The 13946-nt window shown below is 49.2% G+C and overlaps 4 protein-coding genes across 4 annotated transcripts; 1 reads left to right on the top strand and 3 right to left on the bottom strand.

Moving 5' to 3' along the window:
* Nucleotides 1-129: 129 nt before the first annotated feature.
* On the top strand, nt 130-644 carry FOBCDRAFT_255018 (uncharacterized protein; the record flags this gene model as incomplete). The annotated part of the gene is made up of 1 exon (XM_031180694.3): nt 130-644. The coding sequence occupies exon 1, from the start codon at nt 321-323 to the stop codon at nt 642-644; it is 324 nt and encodes a 107-aa protein (XP_031041462.2). The 5' UTR covers nt 130-320.
* A 540-nt stretch (nt 645-1184) lies between these two features.
* On the bottom strand, nt 1185-4221 carry FOBCDRAFT_313467 (uncharacterized protein). Its single transcript, XM_031180691.3, has 5 exons — nt 3646-4221; nt 3187-3598; nt 3073-3135; nt 2168-2369; nt 1185-2117 (listed from the first exon to the last, which is right to left on the bottom strand). Exons 1-5 carry the CDS (start codon nt 4150-4152, stop codon nt 1217-1219), a joined length of 2085 nt encoding a protein of 694 aa, XP_031041459.3. The 5' UTR covers nt 4153-4221; the 3' UTR covers nt 1185-1216.
* A 678-nt stretch (nt 4222-4899) lies between these two features.
* On the bottom strand, nt 4900-6675 carry FOBCDRAFT_548 (uncharacterized protein). The gene is made up of 2 exons (XM_031180690.3): nt 5997-6675; nt 4900-5941 (listed from the first exon to the last, which is right to left on the bottom strand). Exons 1-2 carry the CDS (start codon nt 6497-6499, stop codon nt 5092-5094), a joined length of 1353 nt encoding a protein of 450 aa, XP_031041458.2. The 5' UTR covers nt 6500-6675; the 3' UTR covers nt 4900-5091.
* Nucleotides 6676-10731: 4056 nt separating this feature from the next.
* FOBCDRAFT_313465 (quinon protein alcohol dehydrogenase-like superfamily) lies at nt 10732-13812 on the bottom strand. Its single transcript, XM_031180688.3, has 2 exons — nt 12637-13812; nt 10732-12587 (listed from the first exon to the last, which is right to left on the bottom strand). The coding sequence occupies exons 1-2, from the start codon at nt 13652-13654 to the stop codon at nt 10966-10968; spliced, it is 2640 nt and encodes an 879-aa protein (XP_031041456.2). The 5' UTR covers nt 13655-13812; the 3' UTR covers nt 10732-10965.
* Nucleotides 13813-13946: the final 134 nt, after the last annotated feature.

The raw sequence follows: 13946 nt of genomic DNA, 5'->3' as shown, positions 1-13946 counted from the left end.
CATGCCCCTCGGGAAGCCAAAGATGAGAACTAGAGTTAGGAGGCAAATATTGTTCAGTTAAAGGACCCGCTAGGTTTACCATGAAATCACCTACGTATTTTTGTCACTCGACAATTCACAAGATTAATTTTTCCCTCTCGTGCTCAAGATCAAGCTTTGTCGCTCTTCACGACCATGAATAGATTAACTCTTCGACCCTTGGAGATTTTCAAGGTATAAGTACCTTAGGGTCCTGTTTCTTCCCACCATATCTGTTCCGTCACTCATCACCGTCGCCATCTCGAACCCTCCTCTGCACATAACTCGACTCATACATCACCATGTCGAGGAAGAAAAAGCCAGCATCCTCAAGTCGAAAGACCACTCCAGGCTCATCAAAGGCCTCTAGCAGAAAGAACTCTCCATCACCCAGAAAATCAGCTCTACTGTCTCACGAGCCTATGCCAGAGCCAGTACAAGTAATCGTCGATCCCGCACAGCCTGAAGAGGAGGAGCCGTGGCGGACACCGAATGAAGAAGAAATTATCGCGGTTGTAATTTTTATCGTCATTTCCTTCACAATCAACATAGCTTCCCACAATGAGTTCATAAGGGGGTTCCGGGTTTATTTTGAAGTATACATTGGCGAGAGACTACTGGGATGATTCTGACATGTTGTGCAAGGATATTTAAGTCACGGACATTCAGATGGTGGAGTCCGATCCTATCTTCCGTCTTCTTATCCAGCGGTCATGCACACTTCACCTACGAGAAAACGGGTGGTTACTGGAGCCAGTTGACTTACGAGAAGGAATTGTTCCTCCACTGGCGAGGAGCCTGTGAATGGATTTATGTGAGCAAACATGCTCGACTGAGATCGTGCCTAGAAAACGTTTCTTTGGAAGTTTTTTTTTTTTTTTTTTTTTTTTTTTTTGGTGGGGAGGGTATTTTATTTTATACTCTGGGAAAGGATTTCTTCCCTTTCTGCATCCTTCCATCTCTTTTGTATGGTTCTGTTCGGATTTTAATCCCACGATTCCGAAGTTACGGATTCCACTTTGACTAGTTGCATGAAAGAGTCAATAACAAACTTTTCGAGAGCAGTATTTGGCATGATATTGAACTAGAGATAAACTAGAGACGAAATACCACACAGAATCAAGACGCTAAAGTTATACCTGTTCAGTCTTCCCGCACTCCTCCTCAGACCACAAAACCTGATATCTCCCCCCCCCCCCTAAGGACGAACCACAAACTTTCCAATCCCTCCCTTACTCTTGTAAGTCCTCTCACACCCCCTCCTCACCTCCTCCAAATCATCCAAATCCACCGCCGTATGAACAGCCTTGACCATCCCCTTGGCAACCATATCCGCCACAACCTCCATGTCGCCCCGATGTCCTGGATGCCCCGATATAAACTCATACTGAATCTTTGTACCACGCAGCTTCCACGAGTACCAGTACTGCAAGAGATCAAGAACCCAGCCAAGCCATGCGGGGAACTTCGGACCGAGCATTTCTACCATGACTTCACTCTTGGGGATGCTGGCGATGCTCATTAGAATACCGTCGGATTTGAGGATAGAGATGCTTTCGTTGAGGGTGGAGAATTGGGTGCTTATTGCAAAGTCGACGGTGCCGCGGCCGATGAGCTTGACGATGTCTTGGGTTTTATAGTCGTACAGTTGAGTGACCATTCCAGGAAGATATTCTTCGACCAAGCCCATCTTTGGCGTCGATACAGTAGAAATGATCTTCTCAGCACCAAAATAGTTCCGCGCAATCTGGATAGCTGTATTGCCAGATGCACTGAGAGCAGCGGGTATGTAAACAGTCTGTCCTGCTAGACTATCTCTTCCTTGAAGCTGCAGTCCACGCTTGATACTCTGGTACGCAGTTATTGCCAGAGCTGGGACAGCAGCAGCTTCTTCAAAAGATACATGATCTGGCTTCTTATGAAGGAACTGTGGTTCTGTCACGGCATATGTCGAGGCCCAAGCTGCAGGGGGTCTAGAGAGATGAGGTTTCTCGAACTCCATGCCGTAGACTGCATCTCCAACTTTGAACTCTGTAACTGCAGGACCAATCTCTACAACTACGCCAGAGCCTTCGATTCCAAATGGGATCGGGAAGTTCCTATATTTATGTGAGTTTGTAGTATGAATGAAGAGTGGTTGCCGACTTACGAGGCCTTGTAGAGCAAGTCAAACTGTCCAGATGCAAACTGTGTTTCACCAGTGTTGATGGCAACAGCTTTCATACGGAGAAGAAGCTTATTTGGCTTGGTGATTTTTGGTATAGGTTGCTCTATGACCGTGTACTCTGCTGGAAGACACTTCTTTGGTGCAACAAGAGTTCGAGTGGTGGCTGGTAGTTTCGACATCATGACTTTGGAATATGTCAGTCAACTAGAAGCGAAAGAATGAGTGAGTTTGGTTCATGATATCAACAGCGGATGTCAATTCTTTAATCAGTCCATTATCATGCGACGGCGGCGTAGGTCGGTGCCTCGGCGGTTTGTGGGGACATTTCGGGGGGCCCACCGAAACCGCCGAACTCCACCGCCGGTGACCTTTCGGTGCCTCGACTACCAATATGAGGAGCTTATATTGCGGACTTTGCTTTTGGTAAGATTACACGGCGGAGATTTACATGACTTGAGACAGGAAAGGCATCTCCTGGAATAACATATCCTTGAACACTTTCACCAAGGCATTATCCGCATTCATTTTGTGCTCGAACATGTCATACATCGACCAGATCCACTCGATTTACAGATCCTCTAGAAGAGTAGGATTACATGTGACCTCGATTTGCAATACAACACATACCGTATTGAGAGGTTCCGTCACCATAGAAATCCTCTATCGCCAGACTGCCATCAACTACAGTAACTGCAACAAATCTGGGTACCCTTACTGCCGCAAACGCCTTACAAATAAAGAGCAAAACACCTGCCATCATACTTTTCGATCAAGGAAACATGAACGCGACATTGATCCTGCCGCATGTTAGAGCGAAAGAACTGTTCACTTCGCATCTGTACCGCACGACTACGGTCTTCACCACTCTCCATAATAAGAACTGTTACCCTCCCAATTTGGGTCTCGACGTCTCTGGTGGATTCCATACCATCGCGAATAGGTCGACTCATCTAAACCACAGTTAGTATCAGAACAGTACTCAGGCACGTAAGTTGATATACCTCTGTCACGACTGATGCCAAGCTGGTCCGCAACATTGACATACCCCTCCTCCACGGCACCTTTATCCTTCTGGACGCGTGCAACAAGCTTCTCGTCGCCCTTCCAGACACTGCGACACATGGGACAAGTCACGTTCCCACTGGGCTTCGTCTGCGCCCACATTCTGAAACACTCCTCGTGAATGTTCTGACCACAGGCGGCAGCGCACCAAACAATAGACTCTTGGTTCTTCTCATCAAGCTCACAGTAGCAGATGGGACAATCGCCATCGATGGGCTTGCGCTTGTCGGACTCTCCTTGTCCGGGTGCAGAAATGGGAGGTGCTGAGGCAAAGATTGCTTGAAGTTCGGTGCTCAGAAGCGCAAGTTGATAGACGAGATCAAAAGGCGCGTTCAGAACTTGCTTCATGACCTAATTTTTGTCAATAACGCGATCGAAGAGTCAGGTGTGGTACTTACGTAGAGGATGTGCTTGCACTGATGGCCCTTCTCATGGTGAGGGCACGTACATCGCGGCTGTTTTCCAACATGAACCGTGTAGATATTTCCCGTGGATCCGGTCATCTCAACATCTTCCTCAGGGCAATCCTGGGTTCCTCCTCTGGCGCGATTAAGCACGTAAAAGCGCTGAGAAAGAGCCCGGTCGTAGATCTCATGGAAAGACTGAGGTGGCTTAGGTCTGAACCTGCGAAGCCGTTTTTCCTCACCTGTGGCTTTTGGTTTCTTTACTTTCTTCTCCTTCTCAGCTTGATACGAGACATCTTCTTCCGTGATTTCATGGGCTTTGCGCTTCATTGGTGTTGGTGGCAAGAGTGCATCTTCCTGGATGCTCGTAGCTTTCTGGAATGGTTGACCCGCTTTGACCGTGTTAATCAGATCTGGTAAGACTGGCTCTTGCGGCGTCTTGATGTTCTCACGAGCAGCAGAACGCAAAACTCTAGTTGAATGCACACTGGCAGACCCCATTCTGATGAATTTTGGTTTGTCTTGGGATGATTTGAGAAAGATCTGTGGAAGATGGGAAATATGATTTCGTTGTGACTGCCTCTAGGGTATGACAGGTTCCCTTAGCATTTTGGGCAGTGGCGTTGCAGCTACACGGTCACGTGCCACTCCTTCCTCATGGGCATGTTTGAGCCTTTCAACGTCAACGTCATCTCGAAAAACCCTGTGAATCATCCAGTGTTTCAAAGGACAATTGAGTTCATTCAATATAGTCGTAGAGAGTTGAGGGGTGGTTCTTTCGATGGGATTATTGCATATAACTTCAGTCACTGTGCATTGGCATGCAATTTACAAACTTCACAATTCAACAAAGACATCAACTTAGAAAGGAACTGCACTTTGGCATTGATTTATCCTATCTTCTTCATCCACTGATCCATCTCTTTTGACTGGCTTCATACCGCTCATGATAGCCCAAAAAGAAACATAGCCAAACGCCCCGAAACAAGGGACTAAACCCGCCCCTGCTCTCCTGAGGGAGCATAGATGCCCCGCCGTAATACGCCCCCTATACATAGAAAAATAACAAAAGAAATCGAAAGGCAGGTTGATGTAGTAGGTACAGGCTGTGCCGCAAAGACGGCAGCCGCTTTGAAATGGTTCAACGCCGAGTCTATGCTATGGCTGTCAAAGGTGTATAGTATTAGACATGAAGGGAATAATTGTGTGTGGCCGTAAGGTCATCGAAGTGATAGTATCATGGAGGTCGTATGGTTGAGGGCCGTGGTACTGTCATCGAGGTATCGGTTGTTCATCGTACTAAACCACGGGCGCGGGTATTATTGTGTTTAGCCCGGGTGGTGATATGATATGGCTATGATTGTCATCAAGAAGCGTCAACGTTCACGCAACTCCGACGCGATGCCTATGAAAGTGTCGCAAGATACATGCGCGCGGCTTTCAAGGCAATGGGCGTCGGTGGCTGGGATCGCGAGGCTGTTGATATCGACCAGATTGTTGCTGCTGGGCAGTCAACCATTCTGTAGAGCCAGTTTGTCGACCAGGTTGCTCAGCAGGCAACTTGGTATCGCTTCCGCTTGCGCCAGTGTGGTTTGATCCGCCAGGGGATCCAGGAACCAAGTCAGTTACGGCCTGTGCAATTGAGGCCACAACGTAGCCTCGGAGTTCGTTGTCTTCCCGGCTGTCTTCCTTCTCCAATCGGAATCGCTCGTCCTTGTTCATGTTGGATCGGCGCATGTTCTTAATCTCTTGCATAACATAGAGAAGAACCTCTTCAGGGCATCGGTTACGCTCAGCAGCATGCTGGTTCTTGCGCACGTATCGTCGAGTGACATCAGTAGCGCCATCAATGGAGAATGCAATGCAGTAGGACATCTTCTTGCCCCAACCCTCAGCATAGAGGCGAGGGTTATCCCATGCTTCCTCACAAGCATCCACATGAACCCATCGCTTTTGGTGGTCTGAATACACCTCAGTCCAAACATGGTCCTCAGCGTTCCAGACCCAGCGAACACGGCCTCCAACAGCTCGGCAAAGCATGCTAAAGCAGTTGGCCCATTCGCCAACACGTCCTCGTCGGGTTTGTAATAACCGCCAGACATCACCGTAACGAGGGAAGCGCTCGAAAGCACCGCAATGTTGAGCAGAGCATTGATACAGTTCGACACGGAGGGCGCCGCAAGCACTCTCTTCAGGTGAAGGAGCAGTCATGCCTCGGGCGATGGTGGGAGATAAGCAGACGGGGCAGGGTGGGTTATTGACCCAGCTAAAGAACGATCGCTTAAACCATCTATCAACTGTGTTAGTCAATCCATCCAAACGAGATCGGATGGAAAATGACATACCTTAATAATGCCCGGATGACACAGTCTTGGTAACCCCATTCGGGTCGTCGTCCATCACCCATACTCTCAGCCTGAGCTTGTAAGACCTGAGTCTCTTCCTCAGCCTCGCCATAGATACGATCTAATGGGATGGTTTGCAATGCCTCGTCCAACAGACCGGGGTTCTCATATTTGGTTGGTGTTAACGATAAGCTGATGAGGAGGTTTCTGAATTTTTGAGAATCGCGATCACCCGCGGCGGGAGGTGTAGGGATCTTGGGGAGATGTCGCAGGGCGGAGTAAGAGGGAAGACCAGGTCCTTGGGATGTCGAGGGTCGGCTATCGCTGGGGAACGGAGAGCTTCGCATACGGGGAGACTGCTCTCCCAAGCTCGGAGAGCCTTGTCGCGATGAGGCACGGAGATCATTCATACGCTTGTCACGCAACAAGCCTTCGAATTGGACCCGAAGGTCTCGGGCCCATTCCTCGCCATACTCGCCCGCAGGCGTACGTTGGCCCGCCATAGTTGCTAATATGTGATTTTGTAAGTGGATAGTTCGTCGATGAAGATGTTGAGGATAGGTGTTTCAGTATATGTCGTTGCCCAGATACGTGGCCGGGCTAGGTAGTTGATGGCTCAATTGTTGCTATTTACGAGGCCCAAGAAACCTCGGAGTGAGATATGTCGTCGTAATATTGATCGTAAATTGTCGTCGTCAGAAACGAGAGGTGCGTGATGGTAGGCCTAATTGCCACGGTACACGCGTTGTCCAGATGAATCCTTTTGGTCCTCAGAATGACCAACGGACTGTTGCCGCGGGAAGTGTCGCTTGCTCTGACTAGCTGATGACTAAGGTAGCCAGAATCGTTTGTTTTTTCAATCGTCGTGAGTATCGTCGAATACTCTTTCGTCGTAGAAACAAGTTGAATCGCTTCTTTTGTTCGTCGTCGCCGTGAGTGAAGGGTTAAAGGAGAGGAGTTGACGGCTTGCGAATGGCTGACCACTGCAGGCAGGTAAGAGAGACAGACAGCACAAAAGAGGAGAGGCAGGAGCAGGCGGCGATGAGAATCGAGGGTGGACCAGGGGAATAAAGGGAAAGGGACGGGGTGTCTCGGGAGGGTGTGCGTCTCGTTCGTTCTTGCCCACTCTGGGCCAGAGCCTACGATGGCAGTTTACGCGTCAGCAGTGAGCGCCAGGCCAATGAGGGAGCCGACTGTTGCTCCAGGTGGGGGCCGCTGGGCGCAGGGACATGTACCGGTACAGCTGCCTCGTACTCTTGTTCAAGTGCTCAGGGAACTGAGAAAACGCCCACTGAGCCTTATAATGGCTGAAATGATTGGTCTGTGATGAATTGGATGGATATTCAGTGCTTGCAGGCTCCGATTGTTATTTAATATTAGGGCCTCTGAAGCCTACGAATATTGATGCGTGTCGCTATCGTGAACAATTAAATGAGCCTCCCGAACATGTAACACTATACGCAAATTGAACGAGAACGGGTCAACTATTCTCAAGTCTACGCAACAGCTTCATCATCAAGAGGCGAACCTAGAGGGCCAGTCTCAGCAGGCCAGGGCAAGTGTACGTAGTCCTTTTCTAGTGAGTGATACACTTTGAATTGCGTGCGTACGTACGTCGACCTAGGGAACACCGAAAAGCGAAGTGGCGCCTGGCCTAGATCCTCGTCATCAGCGAATTAGCAAGCGTCAGCATTTGTTTGTACTACATGTTCTTTTTGATAAGGTCAGATGGAGAAAAGAACTGCAAGAGGCGATAAAATATTTCGATAAATTATGGGAATCTGTATGAGAATAATGGGAAAGGAACGACAATCTCTATCTGTGCGTGGATGTGGCAATGTGAAGCCTCTAACTGAACCCAGCAGATGATAAGCGCGGGGAAAACGTCGCGGAGTCGCGACAAAAACGATCGCCCGCTGTAAAGATGGAGTCAATTCAAGTCTTTCGAGTGAGCAGTCACTAATTCGACATGGGTTGTAATATCCGCGTAGACTACTCTAAATTTTGAATAAAAACACCTAAACTTGTGATCAGCTCTAGTAGATGCTTCATTGTGCAATCACAGACTTGCCAAATGGAATATCAAATATTGAGTACTGTTTCATTTATTTGTTCCTCCATTGCAATATGGCACAAATTCTAGCACAGAAACCTCTCGAGGCTGCCAAAGACCGCTACAGTTTTCTGCGAGTCACTCGACCCTGGGGCCCTGGACTAGCAAGTATCGGTACTTTGCTGGGAACATGCCCCTCGTCTTGGTGGGCGATGACGAGGCAGTGGTGAGGTCCTCTAAAAAGGCGCCCGAAGAAATAGTATCGTGGCACAGCCCATACTGAGCCACGCTGCCCGCAATCCTTTTTCGCAACACGTAGGACAAGGCGTGCGCAGCAATATTTATCCCAGATAGTCGACGAGACATAGTAACTATCCGCGCTTATTGTTTTAATTGTAGGCCTCTGAGGCATTCTGTGTTGGCCTCTATATCTAGGATTTCACTAGCCACAGAGACATCTATCCAGTGGCGGTGCTCGCTATTTCCAGTTCCACTAGATCCACTTGGACTCGCGGCCTCTTGTCCCTTGTAATTCCACTGCCTCCATGAACTTGCATCACAACCCACCAGAAAGTTTGGTTCTGTTTCAATGATTTCCCTATGAGGACATGGGTACCTACTCCGTACATATCAGATAAACACGAAGACCTTATTTTCCGAGATGCGATACCCAATATTCGCAAATTTTATGTGGTTCACAAGTGAAGCTATTCCACATGGCCGATGGGGATGACAATCTGTCCAGTATCGAAAGAGACAACAGAAAGCAAGATGCTAAGTACTCAGTACTCCACAGCGATCTGCAACATGCTTCTACCTGATACTCGTCGATCTTGAGTCAAATTATCTGCCTTACGCCTTGCTTGTATGGCACAGCTCTAGGCACATCAATATCAAACCATAACCACAAATCATACAGACAAACCATCTTGGTCATCTTGATACAGCTCAGTAGGCGGGCTTGGAAAGAAGCTTAACTGGCTTTGGCGTCTGCATCGCGTGCGCCTGCCCCTGGAAAAGCGGCCTCGTCCAATCCCATCATCCCATTTGACAGGCGCTCACAGAGAGAACGCACACTCGAGGGACAACTATTTGCTTACCTGGCAACGTTACCACTGAACGGAATTAGCCCTGCGTCTTTAGAGCTTCTTGGCAGCGGGAACGTTCTCTGAGCGTCGCGTCAAAACTCAGTCACAGGGGTCGAATCGGAGCCGAATTCGACTCTGTCCGTTTTCTCAATTACCTAACGTCGAGTTATGATTTACTCACCGTTTCCCACATCGAATTTTAGCAGTGTCACACTGTCGCCCGAAAAAGACACCCAATCGTCAATCGAGTTGCATCTTCAGGCTCAGTGATGTACAGCCAATCATTCTCAGTTGTGGTCTGCCGATCTTGTTGCGCTTACGACCGGGGGGTGTGGTCTAAGACACCGCCAAAGGCCGCGTCATCTTGACTTTGGCTTGCTTGCGTACATGCAAACACCAATATCTCAACTCTATCAGAGAGTATACGCAACGCGATCTTCTTCAATTGCCACCTCCTGATTCAACAATCCCCCAAAGGCACTTTTGGTGTTTTGCGAATGTTTGATGTTTTTCTCATTTTGAAAATTGATTTACACGGATTGTTTGATAAGCATTGCCAAGAGGACAAGAGATATATCAAGAGATGTGGCTAAGTCAACGACCAGATCAGATTACGAAGCTAAGAATTTGCTACCGGGAAGTCTGTGCTACGTACGCCCTCATAGAGTCTTGAAATAGACGTCCGGATGACCTCAACTGTGGTCCAAGCTGATTGCCAAACCGCTTCAACGTCCAGATGCCGTTCTTGATGTCAACCAGTCATCGTTTGTTCGACAATTTCATTGGCAACTCACTCGGATCTTCCCTGGGATCAACTTAGATTTGACGTGGTTTCCAAGTTCTTTCTCTTCTCGGTAACTCAATACTTAAGCATGACGAAGCCACAACTGGGGATTACCCGTTGTCGATACGTATCCCTTGAGAACTACCCATAATTACAATCAAGCAGCCAGTGATTCATCAGAAGTATGAGTCGTGTGGGTTTCTCATGAATTGAGGATTCAGGGATCTTGGGATACACTTCACCATCGAAGCCTCGGAAACCATGTCATGAACCATCCTGTCATCTCATCTATCTGCCACTTCACGGATGGATCCCTCCACCCACTTTGACACACTTACACATGCCTTGAAAGGCTTGACATGGTCTCTCTTACATGAGGCTATTCCGGCAACAGGCTCGAATTGGTCAGGCTAGCGGTCTTGGTCCTCCTGATGCCCAGGACGCGCGTTCTACGGGCGAGCAATGGGGCCTCGTTCATAATATTTAGACTATTTCGGTAAGTTGTGCAACAGTCTAGTCTATAAACCCGCGGGATCTTATTTCTTGATTCGGACCCTTGCTTCTGGTCGTGTAAGTCTAGAATTCTAGTTTGTTAGTAGAAATCACTCGTCTTGTAAGTGTTCTCGTGACTTGATTCAGGTATGACTTCGTCTGATCCATAGCGCTCCTATATGCGAGACATGTTCAGCCTTTTGAAACAGAGACTGGACGACAGAAGCAGGGACCTCAAACCCCAGACGCTACCCATTGATGATACGGTAGCTCCCGAGGAGTGATGTCGTTGAATGACAAAATCTTTTCATGGTCACAACCCAGACATGGGTACACGTATGCAGTAGAAACCCGATATCCCAAAATTTTGATTCGATAGCCCGTATGCTAGTCTACGTAGCCAGTTTAAACATCCAAATCTACAAACTAGGACCATGCTTTTTGAGTCCAGACCCTTTTGACAACCATCACCCTTGCAACTATGCTCAACATGGCTCTCTACGATCCATGAACTTATCACCCACGCCGTATATCTACATTTTTCGTACTCCATTACTTCCTCCACTGCTCAACGCTGAAGTAGCTCTCGGGCATGTCCACATCCCATGTTGGTCTCTCCACCAGGGCAATCTCGAGAGGCTGGCCTGCGGTGCTGAGAGGGACGACGCCGAAGATGGGTCTGTACTTGAAAGTCATCCACCAGCTCTTGCGTTCACCGCCAGTCTCGGCAACCTCGAGATCTTTGCCCACTTCACGACGGTTCCGTAGCTGGGCGAGTTCACCTTCAGGCTGATCCGCTTCATCGTCGCTATTGGCGTCCTCGGGTCGGGGGGCATCCTCCATATCGATGTCCTCCCACTGACCAGCTGTATGCTTGCGAACTTGCGAGGGTGCGATGGCACCTACCTCCATTCTGCCTCCTGCTCCGGTTGATGGACCTGTTCTCTTGCGCTTAAGGCTCTGCTTGCCTGAAGTAGTGGATTCACTAATCTCGCCATCTACAGGCTTGGGAAGGTCTTGAGCCAAGTCGAGCATGAGGAGGAACGACACGCCGTAGATCCAAGCACGAGAGCCTTGCCAGAAGACACCCTTGGCGAGGTCGAGGAGATCCTGCACGGGAGCGGGTAGGTCCTTTCGGGCATGACGTCGAGACCAGGGGGTGAGAGAACCTTGGAGAGGGTGGAAGGTAAGCAGGTTCCACGACGAGGTGATCGCGAGGAGGGTGTAGTCGTCCACATGATCGGATGAGCCATTTATTCCATCAGGCGAAGCTCTAGGAGAGATCTTGGTCCGAGGGACATCGGCTGAGAAGGACAGAACCGTAGCTGCAGAAGGAAGTTTGGGTAGTAGTTTAGCACTAGGGTTACGAACCCACTTCTCAATGTTCTGCGATGACTGCTCCTCTTCTTCGTCTGAAGAGTCACTCTCACTTGAGGAAGACGCGTCATCCTCTGGCTTGGTCTTCTCACCATCGCTCAGAATCCAGGTGTCGATGTAGCCTGCGATGTCAGATGTAGCGAGCATCTTGGAGTCTGGAGAGAAAGCGATCTGTGTAATGGTCCTGTCGTAACTGCCAAGACCTCCATTGAGGATATAGCGTGGAGTTTGTCGTCGTAAGCGTGTGAGTCTTTGTACGCGCGGTGAGAAGATGAGAGATGTTCTGGGGCTGACGGGGTCGAGTGCGCCCATGACAACGCGAGAGCCTTCCTGAATCGCGCAGAGCCATTGTGCGTTAGGTGAAAGCTGCACTTTAATGGCTCCCACACCTGCAAGCTTCGAGGGGAGCTCAGAAGAGGAGACCTTGACGTCCGAAGGTTTGATAGGATCTTGGTGTTCTAATCTGAAAGCTTTGACGTCGATAGCAGTAGAAACAATCAGAAGTGAACCCTCATCATCGATAGTTGCTGAAGTAATATTCGAATCACCCTTGACGACGATAGTCTTGATAAGTTTGCGGTTCTGGTTGATGTCAACTTCTTCGCCTGCGCTGTTGAACATGTCGTTGGCTGATTTTCGGAGAAGCCAGATGTGAACCTCCCTGTCCCACCAACTGACAACGAATCGAGCCTTGGGTGCACTCAATAGAGGAGCCTGTTGAGGCAAGCTGGGCATCATGCGGTGGTTTTCACGTCCCATCTCCTTTAGGGGAACCACAACGGGGTTAGCATCAGGTCCTGTATCCGAGTTAGCCAGAGTTTAGCGACAAGAGACGGCTTGTCTTACCTCCTGAGACAATAACACTGATTCTACCACTCTCAAAAGATGCCATAGACTTGACATCATGGTCGTGGTACCTTCGCCCCCAAACCTTGGCCCATCTTGATCCAGCACCACTGTTTTGCTTGTAAAGGATTGTTCGTCGGTCCATGCCTCCGCTAAGGATAGCTGTACCATCAGCACTTGTAGCAAGACTCAAGACATCTTGCTTGTGGCTCTGAATGCGTTGTGATTGTGTATATGTCTTGCCATCCCAGATGCAAACCTGGCCAGTTGAATCGCCTGAGACAATGTTACCGTTTGGCAGACATTTGACGGACCACACAATGATGTCTTTGGAGCCACCAACGAGATCGGAGCCCAGTGTCATCCTACGCAGCATGTGGCCATTTGCGATATCGTACGCTCGAATTGTGCTATCGGAGCAGCCGACGATGGCGACCCTGCGCGACTGGAAGGTAATGCTGACCATCTGAGCCTTCTTGGTAGGCGATCGTAGGATAACTCGCTGGAATCGCAGATCATCGTCCTCGATGGAGTACATGACAAGCTCGCCATCGATTGTACCAGCGATAAGCTTGGTGGGATCTTGAGAGTCGGCGCCGAGTGTGACCTTGTCGGATCCAGCAGGTTGAGCAGCCATGCACCAGATATCACCATGTTGACCGCTGGCGTGTCTCTTTGGCCTTCCTGTCTCAAGATCCCATTCGGTGACTGTGGAAGTATAACCTATGCTGAACAGACGGGACTTTCCAGCGACAACGCGTCCATCGCCAAGGTCCTGGTCAGGCTCGTTGACCCAGACAAGTCCATCGACGCTTCGGTCTTTACCGCCTGGAATGATGAGCTCCTGGTTCCAAGAGCCATTCGTAGGGTTCCAGATTTCGATGTCGCCGTTAGCTCGTCCAATAGCGAGTCGCGCAAGATTAGCCTGTACTGCCGAGCGCGTCTTGGGGTGTGAGAAGGCAATGGCGTTGATGGCTGAAGGTTTGTATGGAACGAATCGACATCGATGAATATCCATTGTAACGGCGGTTTCGGGACTCTGAAAAGAGTCCTCGGTCGCGCGGTGATTCGAAATTAGGTATTAACTCACTGAGATACGAGAATCGGTTCGGGATTGTTGCGCAAAGAGAAATAGATACGTTAACCTGACGCCGCGTAGCCAGGCGTAGAGATCCAGTTCAGGAAGAAAAATGTTAGCCTCGCGAACTCGACCAAATTTTTTTCTTTGGAAAGAAAAATAAGGTGTGGTCATAGCGCTCTTAGTGCCCCTCCATAATCCACTATGGCAGCCGCGACCAACCCCTCACCTT

The sequence above is a fragment of the Fusarium oxysporum genome, chromosome I (assembly GCF_013085055.1).
Source record: "Fusarium oxysporum Fo47 chromosome I, complete sequence".
NCBI lineage: Eukaryota > Fungi > Ascomycota > Sordariomycetes > Hypocreales > Nectriaceae > Fusarium > Fusarium oxysporum.
The sequence above is the reverse complement of the archived record's forward strand: the minus strand, read 5'-3'. Positions and strand labels throughout refer to the sequence as shown.